Source organism: Thamnophis elegans, chromosome Z, assembly GCF_009769535.1.
Source record: "Thamnophis elegans isolate rThaEle1 chromosome Z, rThaEle1.pri, whole genome shotgun sequence".
Classification (NCBI taxonomy): Eukaryota; Metazoa; Chordata; class Lepidosauria; order Squamata; family Colubridae; genus Thamnophis; species Thamnophis elegans.
In genome coordinates this window covers 112626149-112638374 of record NC_045558.1, presented here as the reverse complement: position 1 = coordinate 112638374, position 12226 = coordinate 112626149, and the positions used below count along the sequence as shown (strand labels likewise).

General features: G+C 42.1%; 1 protein-coding gene across 1 annotated transcript; it reads left to right on the top strand.

Moving 5' to 3' along the window:
- The first annotated feature begins 1302 nt into the window (after positions 1–1302).
- Positions 1303–10788, top strand: LOC116520866 (serine/threonine-protein kinase SBK2-like). Its single transcript, XM_032235292.1, has 3 exons — positions 1303–1477; positions 5327–5529; positions 9690–10788. The coding sequence occupies exons 1-3, from the start codon at positions 1312–1314 to the stop codon at positions 10248–10250; spliced, it is 930 nt and encodes a 309-aa protein (XP_032091183.1). The 5' UTR covers positions 1303–1311; the 3' UTR covers positions 10251–10788.
- The last annotated feature ends 1438 nt before the right edge of the window (positions 10789–12226 follow it).

Below are 12226 nucleotides of genomic sequence, written 5' to 3'. Positions count from 1 at the left end.
TGATAAATAAATAAAGGGAGATTAGTATAGATCTATTTCAAGCTATTTAGCTCTCATCAGCTAGCCATACCCTTACTGAGATTTGAACCTGGGCTGTTTTTATATGTTAGGCAGTTGTATTAGCCTCTAAGCCACAAGCTCTTCTCCCTTATCAGCTGAGCCAAGGAAATAAGTGTTATGTCAAAGCACCTGGTATGCCCAAATATGGGAGGGAGTGTACTGCTTCCCTTTGCCTTTCAGCTCCACCCTGGAAGTCTTCTAGGCAGGAAACCATTTGTGTACACACACACACACACACACACACACACACACACACACACACAAACACACACACAGTCTTCAAGAAAAGAAACTTATGAGTGATAATTGACCATACTTCACTCAAGTTCCATTTGGTGCCATTAATGTTCTTAATATACAGAACACAGTAAGGGAAATTGTGCATTTTGTAATTCTGTAGGATTGAATGCAAGTAAGGTAAAGGTAAAGGTTTCCCTCACAAATATGTGCTAGTTCTTCCCAACTCTAGGGGGTGATGATCATCTCCATTTCAAAGCCGAAGAGCCACTGCTGTCCAAAGATGTTTCTGTGGTCCTGTAGTCGGCATGACTCAACGCCGAAGGCACACTGAACATTGTTACTTTCCCAACAAAGGTGGTTCCTATTTTTTCTACTTGCATTTTTACATGCTTTTGAACTGGTAGGTTGGCAGAAGATGGGACAAGTAGTGGGAGCTCATTTGTTATGCAGCGCTAGGGATTCGAACTGCTGAACAGCTGACCTTTCTGATCAACAAGTTCAGTGTCTTAGCCATTAAGCCACCATATCCCTTTGAATGCAAGTAGAAAGGCATAAATAAAATTATAATTAAAAGAAAATTAAAAGATTTATTTATTTCATATTACGATGCACATTGGAGCACGCAGAGTTCCTGAATAAATACTACAAACTAAAACTATTTAAAAGAGATGGCAGGAGATTTCAGTCTTGCAAAATGCTGTTAATGTAGATTGACAATGAGGCACAATTAAGTCATCTAGTCATATTTCTTTTCTGATTTACCTGAGAAGGTTGATACCATTTTTTTTACTTTTTCTTGAAGTACAAATCTCTGACTGCTACTTTACCTGTCTGCTGAATTAGGATGGGTCTAATTCCTCTCTGACCATTAAGGCACTGGATCCTCCTCCCACTCTTGACTGATCATTCCCTAGGCAGCATCTTGATTCCTCATCCCTTGATGTCATTTTCACATACCATTGCAATAAGAAATATTCACCAACTTCTTTGCATTTCTTGTAGGGTTTCACCATGAACCGTAATTTGGGGATGGAGGCACAGGCTCGTCTCACAGACATGTTGGAGATTACTGCCCAGAGCCTGGTGCACATGGAAGTAGCAGACCACTACCAAATCATCAAGGAGTTGGGCAAGGGAAAATATGGTGAGGTGGTCCTGGTGATGCACAGGCAAAGAGGTAAAGATCACTTTGTATGGTCAAACAGTCCCACTCCCTTTCTCATTAAACCATTTTAAATTTATTAGTTTGTTTGTTTCGCATCTTTGTTATTTTTATAAATAACTCAAGGCACCAAAGATATCTACTACATATATTCCTCCTCCTATTTTCCCCACTAGAACTCTGTGAAATGAGTTGGGCTGAGAGAAAGTGACTGGGCTATTTTCACCCTCCCGGAGGCTCAAATAAAACCTCCGGAGCCTGAGGAGGGAAAAAAATGCCCCCCCCCCCCATTGGTGCAGGATGCTGAGTAGGCCACGCCTACATGGCCACATTCACCCAGCAACTGGCAGAGAACCGGTTGCTAAAATTTTTGAATCCTAACTCTGACTAGATAGATAGATAGATAGATAGATAGATAGATAGATAGATAGATAGATAGAGATATAGATAGATAAATAGATAGAGATAGATATAGATAGATATAGATATATAGATATAGATAGATAGATCTTTCTTACACGAAAAGGAAACATCATTTTTGATAAGTAAAAATTGATCCGTTCTATATTTCCAATCTTTGATATTTGGATTAATGATACTTTTTCTAATATCTTGTGCAATTTGGTTAATAGAGTGGCTTATAGTGATATAATTTATTCTCAAAAGAAACAGTATCATTACAAATATAAAATCAACAAATATTTCCTGACAAATATCCACTAATTTTATGAGCTGTCACTTATTTGAGCCAAGTTTTAATTTAAACTAAATAATGTTGCTGTCAACGTCCGAGTCAGGGCGCTATTCAAAGTGTCCACAATGCACAATGTGTTTTGGAGTTGCCACACAGGCATAGGGGCAGGGGGATGCATGGGGCCACAGAGGGGTGTCGGGTGATGGGACTCACACTGGGAGAGGAGCCAGGAAGGCAAGGCAGCTGTGGTTGGTTCATCCAGGCCTGAAGAGTAGTTGCTGGAGACAGGCAGAGAGAAATCGGGCTTGAAGAGTGCTTGCTGGAGCTGGAGCAAACAAGTACTTGCTGGAGCCAGCCGGGAGCAACCAGGAACAGGAAGGAGGTGTGTGCTGAGTCCATATATCCAGCTGGCTAGCAGAAGCCAGTAATGCTGACTAAAAACCCATTTATGCTATTGTTCACTACATACCAAGCTGAGACTCCGGTAAAGAGACCCATTCTGCTCACAGTGTAGCCTCTTCTATGGTTGGCTTGGTTTGGAACCGTGACAGTTGCAATTGTCTACCGTGGTCAGAGTAAATGTACCTCTCCCCCCACCATACAAATGTAAAGTGTATTCACTATCAAACTCAAATCTCCCCCCTCTACCGCCAATACACATGAAGTACTTAAAAATGTCCTTATAAGAAAATATTCATAGCAAGCTGAATTGATCCCAAGTAGTGATAGGGAGAAGACTTAGTCAGGAACTTGTGGCTCAGTAAACCTAATTGTTTCTATTAACTGAGATAGTGCAGCTGTCATGCTGACCTAGTAGAAAAAGACAGAGTCTTAGTGGCTAAGGCACCAGGCTAAAAAATGTGACTTTTAGTCCTGCCTTTACCATGAAAGGCAGCTGAGTAATTTTGGGCCAGTCATTCTCTCTCACCCACCTCATAGGGTTCTTGTGGTGGGGAAAATAGGAGGGGGTAGGGCAGGGGTGTCAAACTGATGGCCAAATGCGTCACGTGCTGGCCACGTCCACCTCAGCTCCAAAAAATGGGGAAAACATTACAAAACATGTGATGGCAATGTGATGCCTCAAGTTTGATACCCATGAGGTTGGGTGATGAATATGTTTGCTGCCTAGAGCTATTTGTAAAAATAATAAATATGAGATACAAATAAACAAAATAGGTCACCCACATGCACAGACACACACATACACATACACACACAGACACACACACTATTTTTTCTGTTACTTATGGGCCATTCAGTAAAATATCAAAGTTTTACTGATTGTCTGGTATATAGTATATGATTGCTTATATGCATTCCAATAAAACTATGTTCTATCTTCAAGTGATTTGGTTGCTTTAGATGAGCCAGGTTTTGGTTAGAACAGCACATCTGCACCAGAGGTGGGTCCTACCGCTTCGGCTGAACTGGTAGTGGTATGGCGGCCTGGGTTGCTGGAATCGGCAGCGACGTGGGCCTGCCACGCACCCGAACTGGTTTCCCTGATTTGGGAAAATATTTAATATAAAATCATACTTGTAAGGATTTGTACAGAATTCTGTATTTTAGGCTCTTCAAAGACTGGGCCTGTTTCTTCTTCGTCACAGGGAGCTGATCAACATACACATTTCAAGCATAATTTCTCTTAAAAAAAAAAAGATAGCCAGGAAGAGTTTAACATTTTTACTTACACAGACACACACACTACACACAACAGTAAAAATGGGCAATTTTACTGCATATTTAAATATATAAAACAGTAAAAATTATGTTTAGCATAGTTATGAAAAAAGGAAGAAACAACAAACTTACAGAAAGAGGAAGGAAATGTTTCAGAAACATATTCTCTCTAAATGAGTATGAAAACAATTTTTTTTTGAGTTATTGTTAGCACTTAGTGTTATTCTTAACATTTAGCTGCAATTATTTAACCTATACTAACTTTTTCCACCCACCCCCATGCAAATTATAATTATATACAATAGTGTCTTTTTAAAAATATTTATTGATTTAGAGCTGAAATATTTGGTTATATTAGCTGATCCATTAACTTAACCATTGTTTACCTGGACTTAACAAGAATAAATTCAGTCTCTTACAAACATTTTAAAACAATGTAATTTTAGAATTACCTCACCATATTTTGAATTCAAATGAAAAATCTAGACTGTACTTGTCAAATGTATTTATTGATATAGGACCATGATGGCAAACCTATGGCACATGTGTCCGAAGTAGCACGTGGAGCCATGTCACCTGGCATGTGCAGCGTCACCAGTTCCTCTTTCAGGTTTCTAGCGCACATGATGATCAGCTCACCTTTGTGCCTGCGGCAGTGCCAGAAAGTGGAAGAGCTGGTCTTCCGTTTTCCAGCATCAGCGTGCATGGTGGCCAGCTGATTGGTTTGTGTGCATGCATGGCAGTAAGTGGAAGACTTGCTGGCTGGCGTACATGTTCTCACCGGAAACCAGATGCGTACAAGCCCCTTGGGCAGCTCTGCTTCCTGGTCACAGCCCCAACGAGTGTGCGTGCAAAGCGCTCCCTTTTTGGCACTTGGTACTGCGCACATGCTGCCTTTTCGGCACTCAATGCCAAAAAGGTTCACTATCACTGATATAGGATATACAGGTACTCCTTGATTTACAACTTAACAACTATTCAACGTTACAACAGACATTCCCTACATACTTCCTACCCATTTTCAGAGTTATGACACCCACACAAACCCCAAAGGCTGAGTGATCACATTTTAGATGCCTGGCAACAGTCTTACGATCGTTTGCAGTGTCTCATAATCACCTGACTCTGATTTGTAATTTGTTTTTGCCAGTTTCTGGCATTTATTTCTGATTTCTGGCAAAAACACCCATTAGAGAAAATGAATTCACTTAACGACCATGTTTCCACTTAACTTTCGTAACTTCAAACTGGTCATGTGATGGCTCGACTTATGACTGTAACAACTTGTGACTATAATTTCAGGTTCAATTATGGTTGTAAGTTGAGGGCTACCTGTCACAATGACCCTAAATTTTGGTGATTTTGCATATAGAAAGCATTGCTGGAATAGTTGCCTGAAATTGCACAATGATCAAAAGATAGAAAAGCCTCCCGATTATTGGAAATTGATGATCTTGGTTTTATTTATATCCCCTCCCAACTTCTCTCAGGGACCCCAATGGCTCTCAAGCTACTACCTAAATCTAGCACCAAGCTCCAGAATTTCTTATATGAATACTGTGTGGCACTCTCACTTTCTGCCCATCCTGCCATTGTTGGTATGTTTGGCATTGCTATAGAGTCCAGCCAGCATTACGGTTTTCTCTATGAAGCAGCCCTGCATCGAGACCTTATCTCCATTATCAAGCCCAAGGTAAGGCATATTTTTTACATTTCAAGATTTAAAAGATTAGTATTATTAATAGATTTTAGATTTACTGTATATTTTAACATCTGCAATTTCTTACTTTTAGATTTTAATAATAATAATGGCTTGGGCATCATTTAACAAAATGAAATTTAATGATGAGAGAAGTATGGTTCTACATTTTAGGCAAGAAAAACCAAATGCGCAGGTATAGTACAAGTGGCTCTACAGTAGTAATTGTGAGCGGGATCTTGGAGTCCTAGTGGACAATCATTTAAATATGAGCCAGCAGAGTGTTGCAGCTGCCAAAAAAGCCAACACAGTTCTAGGCTGCATAAACAGAGGGATAGAATCAATACCACTTTATAATGCCTTGATAATATTGCATCCAGTTTTGGTGGTCACAATGTAAAATGGATGTTGAGATTTTAGAAAGAGTGTACAGAAGAGCAACCAAAAGATTAGGGGATTGGACACTAAAACATAAAGAAGGGGTCAACTTAGTCTCCAAAGCATCTAAAAGCAGGACAAGAAACAATGGATGGAAACTAATCAAAGAGAGAAACAACTTATTTATTTATTTATTTATTTATTTAATTTATTTATTAATTTTATTAAATATATTTATATGCCGCCCAATCCTGAAGAACTCCGGGTGGCCTACAAACAATAAGAGAAAAAAAACACACACAATGAGAAAAGAAACAGTTTAAAAACAGCAACACCCTCATACATTCATTCTAATCGGGGCTGGACCTCAACAGTGAGGTCAACAGCCCCAGGCCTGCCAGAACAGCCAAGTTTTTACAGCTTTCCTGAAGGCCATGAGAGTGGGTATGGTCCGTATCTCCAGGGATAGCTGGTTCCAGAGAGTCGAAGCAGCCACAGAGAAGGCTCTCCTCCGAGGGCCTGCCAGCCAACATTGTCTGGCTGACGGCATCTGAAGGAGGCCCAATCTGTGGGATCTTACTGGCCGCTGGGAAGTATGTGGCAGCAGGCGGTCTCGAAGGTACTCTGGCCCTAAGCCATGTAGGGCTTTAAAGGTGATAACACCTTGAATTGAGTCCGGAGACCAATTGGTAGCCAGTGCAGCTCACGGAGGACAGGTGTAACGTGGATGTAACTCGGCACACCCAATATCGCTCACGTGGCTGCATTCTGAACTAACTGCAATCTCCGAACATTTTTCAAGGGTAGCCCCATGTAGAGCGCATTGCAATAATCCAGCCTCAAGGTGACAAGGGCATGAGTGACTGTTTGAAGTGCCTCCCGATCCAAATAGGGCCGCAATTGGTGCACCAGACAAACTTGGGCAAAGGCCTCCCTGGTCAGAGCCGACAGATGATGTTCCAGTTTCAGCTGTGAATCCAGGAGGACTCCCAAATTGCGAGCCCTCTTTGAGGGGCGTAAATTTTCACCCCCCAGGGTTAAAGATGGACTGTCCAAGCAGTCCTTCGGGGGCAACATCCAAAGCTCTCAGTCTTATCTGGATTGAGCACAAGTTTGTTCACCCCCATCCAGATCCTAACAGCCTCCAGGCATCGGCACATCACATCCACCGCTACACTGAGCTGGCACGGGGCAGAAAGATACAATTGAGTATCGTCCGCATATTGGTGGTACTTTATCCCATGCTGCCGCATGATCTCACCCAGTGGCTTCATGTAGATGTTAAATAGGAGGGGGGACAAGACTGAACCCTGTGGCACACCACATTTGAGGGGCCTAGGGGTCGACTTTTGCCCCACGACCAACACCGACTGCGACCTGTCAGAGAGGTAAGAGGAGAACCACCATAAAACGATGCCTTTCAGTCCCACCTCCCCTAGGCACCGCAGAAGGATACCGTGGTTGATGGTATCGAAGGCTGCTGAGAGGTCAAGAAGCACCAGGATAGAGGAATATCCTCTATCCCTGGCCCGCCAGAGATCATCGGTCAGGGCGACCAAAGCGGTTTCCGTGCTGTACCCAGGCCTGAAACCAGACTGAAAGGAGTCTAGATAATCCGTTTCATTCAAGGTCCGTCGGAGTTGAAGCGCCACCACCTTCTCAACAACCTTCCCTAAAAAAGGAAGGTTGGAGACAGGACGATAGTTTTTCAAAATAGCTGGGTCCAAAGAAAGGCTTCTTGAGGAGGGGTCTTACCACTGCTTCCTTTAATGGTTGTGGGAAAAACCCCTCCTGCAAAGATGCGTTGGTAATCGTCTGGAGCCAGCCTCGTGTCACCTCTCTGCTGGTCGAAACCAGCCAGGAGGGGCATGGGTCCAGTAAACAGGTGGAGGCACTCATCACTCACATGGCCTTGTCCACTTCCTCAGGGGTGACAAATTCAAATTCATCCCCAAAAATCTGATTAAGGCTAGCCCTCGGCATCTCGGCTGGTACTGCCCAAGCAGAGTCCAGGTCTGTCCGAATCTGAGTGATTTTATCTGACAGAAACTGAGCGAACTCCTCAGCTCTTCCCTGCAAGGGTTCCCCCGCCTCCTCACCTTTCAGGAGGGAGCGGGTCACCCTAAACAGGGAGGCTAGGCAAGATTCCGCGGACGCAATAAGAGCGGAAAAATGCGTACATTTTGCCGCCTGTATCACCACTAGATAAGTCCTAATAAAGGCTCTTAATAGTGATCGATCAGACTCAGAGTTACTAGCCCTCCAACGTCGCTCTAGGCATCTCTTTTGGTGCTTCATCTCCCGGAGTTCCTCGGTAAACCAAGATGCCCTCCTGGATCCACTGCTGTGGAGAGGCCTCAAAGGCGCAATCCGATCCAATGCTCCAGCCGCCGCAATGTTCCAGGCAGTGACCAAAGACTCTGCCGGATTGCGGACAAGGGAGTCAGGTATCTCTCCAAGCTCCCTCTGAAATTCCTCCGGGTCCATCAGGCACCTGGGGCGGAATCACTTAATCAGAACGCTACTCCCCCATTGCAGGGAGGTGGAGCCGATTAAGTGGTTCCGCCCCATAGCGTTCTGAAGTCAAGCCTCAGCAAGTAGTGATCTGACCATGACAAGGGCAAGGTCTCTATTCCCCTTAACTCAAGATCACGTCTCCACTGCCCCAAGAGAAATACAAGGTCAAGCGTGTGTCCCGCTCTATGAGTTGGACCCTGAACTACCTGGGTCAAGTCCATGGTTGTCATGGAAGCCATGAACTCCTATGCCCCATCTGAGTGTTCACCAAGAGATGGCAGATTAAAGTCCCCCAGTACTATTAGTCCGGGGAACTTCACCCCCAACCTGGCTACTGCCTCTAGCAGCACAGGCAGGGCTGTTGTGACGCAGCTGGGAGGCAGGTACGTCAACAGCAAGCCCAATTGAACTCTTAGGTACAACTTCAAGAGGAGAGACTCACACCCCACAATCTCTGGGGCAGGGATCCTGCGAGGAACTAATGACCTTCGGATGATAACTGCTACTCCCCCACCCCTTCTCTGGTGTCGTAGAACTAAGAAGAAATTTCTTGACAGTTAGAACAATTAATCAGGGGAACAACTTTCCTCCACAAGTTGTGCAGTTTTTAAAAAGAGATTGGACAACCATTTGTCTGAAATGGTATAGGGCTTCCTACTTGAGCAAAAGGCTGCACTAGAAGACCTCCAGGGACATGTTCAACTCTATTATTATGTTCTGTTTCATTTTAAGGTATGTATTATTTATATGATCATAGAATACTTAAAATAATCATGAGATTTATTCAATAAATTATTTAGTAACTTATTACATTTTAAAAATAGTATATAAAGTTTAATTTTCCAAAATCAATTAGAAACAAGTCAACAAATCAATCCAGGTGTTATAAACTATGACATGAGATATTTTGAACTTAAAAACTTGAAATTTTGAACTTTGACCATAGAAGATGATGATCATAATTCCAATTTCAAAAAAGTTTTTAAAGCTTTTTTCAACAGAATCACGTGACACTGAAAAAAATTAAGAATATGTCCAATTTTAATTGTGATTGGGATGGATTCTGTGTTGAAGAAAAGAAAAAGGCTTGAGTTTTAAATGTTATAGACCACTGTTTCACAACCTTTGCAACTCCCAAAATTCTGACTATGTGGGGAATTCTGAGAATTTGAGATCCACACACCTTAAATTTGCCAAGGTTGAGAAACACTGTCATAGAACTAATGGAGTAAAAACATGTTTTTCTCTAATCCATCTAGGCAGGCATTCCTGAGAAGGCAGCCAAGCTCTGTGCCAAGCAACTAGTGAGTGCATTGGACTTTATACACAGCCGGGGCCTGGTGTATCGAGATGTTAAACCAGAGAATATCCTGCTTTTCGACCGTCACTGCCACTGCATCAAATTGACAGATTTTGGATTGACCCGACCCCAGGGCACTCTGCTGCAGCTTGTGACTGGGGTCATCCCTTACACTGCACCTGAGCTAAGCCGTGGCACTGCTGGCACCCCAGGCCTACCCATCAATGCCAGCCTTGATGCCTGGGCTCTTGGGGTGCTGATCTTCTGCCTGCTCACTGGCTACTTTCCTTGGGAAAAGACTGTACCCGAGGATTCCTTTTTTGATGACTTTGTGATATGGCAAGAATCAGGTTCAGATGAAGATCTGCCATTTCACTGGCGTCCTCTGTCTCAAGATTGCATTGCTATGTTACAAAATCTTTTAGCCCTAGAGCCTACCAAGCGGGGCCCCATCCGCCAAGTACTCAGCTACCTGGATCGGCCATGGCGAGCAGACTTGGCTGCTAAAACTGCCATCTGAGCCAAATTTACTTGACTGGAGTGGGGATGGAGGGAGATGAAAGACCTCCCCCCCCCCATTATTATATATTTGAAAAAAAAGTAAAGAAATGCTGTGTATTGGATAATTTACAACAGTCCTCAATGCAGTGGTGGAATTCAGCTGGTTTGTACTGGTTCATGTGAACCGGTTGTTAAATTACCCAACTTCCTGCTACCAAAGTGGATTGTGGGCGCTGCACTGCAATGAAGAAATGGGCAATAGAGCAGGCAGAGTGACGAAAGAAGAAGGCCGCTTTCTCTCCTCCTTCCCTTGTGCTGGCTGCTTCCCTTGTGCCGGCTGCTCCTTCTCTTGTGCTGGCTGCATTTCTCCATTGTAGCCTAGTGCAGCACCCACAATCCACTTTGATTGGGTGGTGGTGGTGGTAATTTAACAACTGGTACTCCCAGGGTCAGGTTGGCCATTGTGGGAAGCTCATCCCACATTTGTGGCGCAGCTGGAGGATGGGCCACATTTTCCCATGATAGCCAACCTGACCTTGGGTTAAACTATTGTTAAATTATTTGAATCCCACCACTGACTCAATGTATACCTTTTGAATGGTTTCATTTTATTGGAAGAGTCTAAATCAGTGCACATGATCGTGTTTAAGATGATTATAAAACATAAAGGTAAATATTTTTGTGTAAGTTGGAATTTTAATTATGAAAATATATCATTTTCATTTAGTAAAATGTTACTTTAGACCTTGTTCCTTATGATATAGTGATTCTAATCGTATATACTAGCAAGCCAGAATGCAGTTTATCTGGTTTCAGCTTAGACTGTCATTGTGGTTTGTGAACCATTGTTTATAGTTTAGTCAAGAAGCCATGCTTAAAAACCCATGGCTTAGCACAATATGTGAACCTAGTCAACTACTGGTTTCACACATTGCAGTCATACTTGTTTGATCTTGGCTTAATTTGATTTTGGCTTAATTTACTATGCATCCAATCACAGAGGCTTTTTTAATAGCAAGGATGAACAATTTGCAAATCCAGGGTTACATATAGATTTACTTTTATATAAGAAGACCCCCTCTAGCACAATTATCAAAATATGTATAGCAAAGTTTCAGGCCAGGAGTGACAAAAAGTGAAAATTGATAATATAAACGCTAACATAGTTTTAATAAAGGCAAAAATCAATTAAGATTATCAGGCAGCCTCCTACAAATAAATATCAGGAATACCCACCTCTGATTATTGCAGTTCTAATTCAATGGCACTGTGACTTTTAAAACAAACAAACATGCTTCAAAAGCCAGGGTGCCATTGAATTAGAACTACCTATATTATGTTATTCTATTTATTATTTTTAGAAATAACTCAGGGCAACGAACATGTCTAATACTTTTTTCTTCTCCTATTTTCCCCAAAACAACACCCTATGAAGTAAGTTGGAATGAGAGAGTGATTATCCAAAGACATGCAGCCAGCTTTCATGCTTAAGGTGGAACTAGAATTCACAGTCTCCTGATTTTAACTTTGTGCTGTAACCACTAGATAAATCTTGGCAAATTTAAGAGGGATGGGCTTGCATTCCCAGAGTTTAGTTCAACTATCTTACAGTTGCCACGGTTGTGAAACACACTAGATCAAACTAAGTCTGTTTTTAAATATTTTTTCTATCTTTTAAACATTTTCTCCCAAATAGTATTTAAAGAGGCAATTATATGCATTGACTAGCTAACTAATACAATAATTGTGGTCTCACTCATTTTACTTAATTGCCTAGTTTACTGGATCCTTGGCATGTAAATGAAAATCATGGCTCAGATAAATCTTGACAGAATGATTTAGAACAATGTATTGAATATACTTGACTTCAAAGTTTAATCTTGAATAGGCTTGTCTACCTAAACTCAGTCAGTTTGGGTTTACCAGCCATACGGACACAACAAGACAGAACCAATATGTGAAATTATTTGTGTGTGTGTCTGTTTTTCTCAAACA

What these genes read in the sequence shown, in the direction of transcription:
- LOC116520866 (XM_032235292.1), top strand. Translation starts at nt 1,312, where the DNA reads ATGAACCGTAATTTGGGGATGGAGGCACAGGCTCGTCTCACAGACATG. An exon ending in GGTGATGCACAGGCAAAGAG is followed by an intron (nt 1,478 to 5,326) that starts GTAAAGATCACT and finishes AACTTCTCTCAG; the next exon opens with GGACCCCAATGGCTCTCAAG. An exon ending in TCTCCATTATCAAGCCCAAG is followed by an intron (nt 5,530 to 9,689) that starts GTAAGGCATATT and finishes TAATCCATCTAG; the next exon opens with GCAGGCATTCCTGAGAAGGC.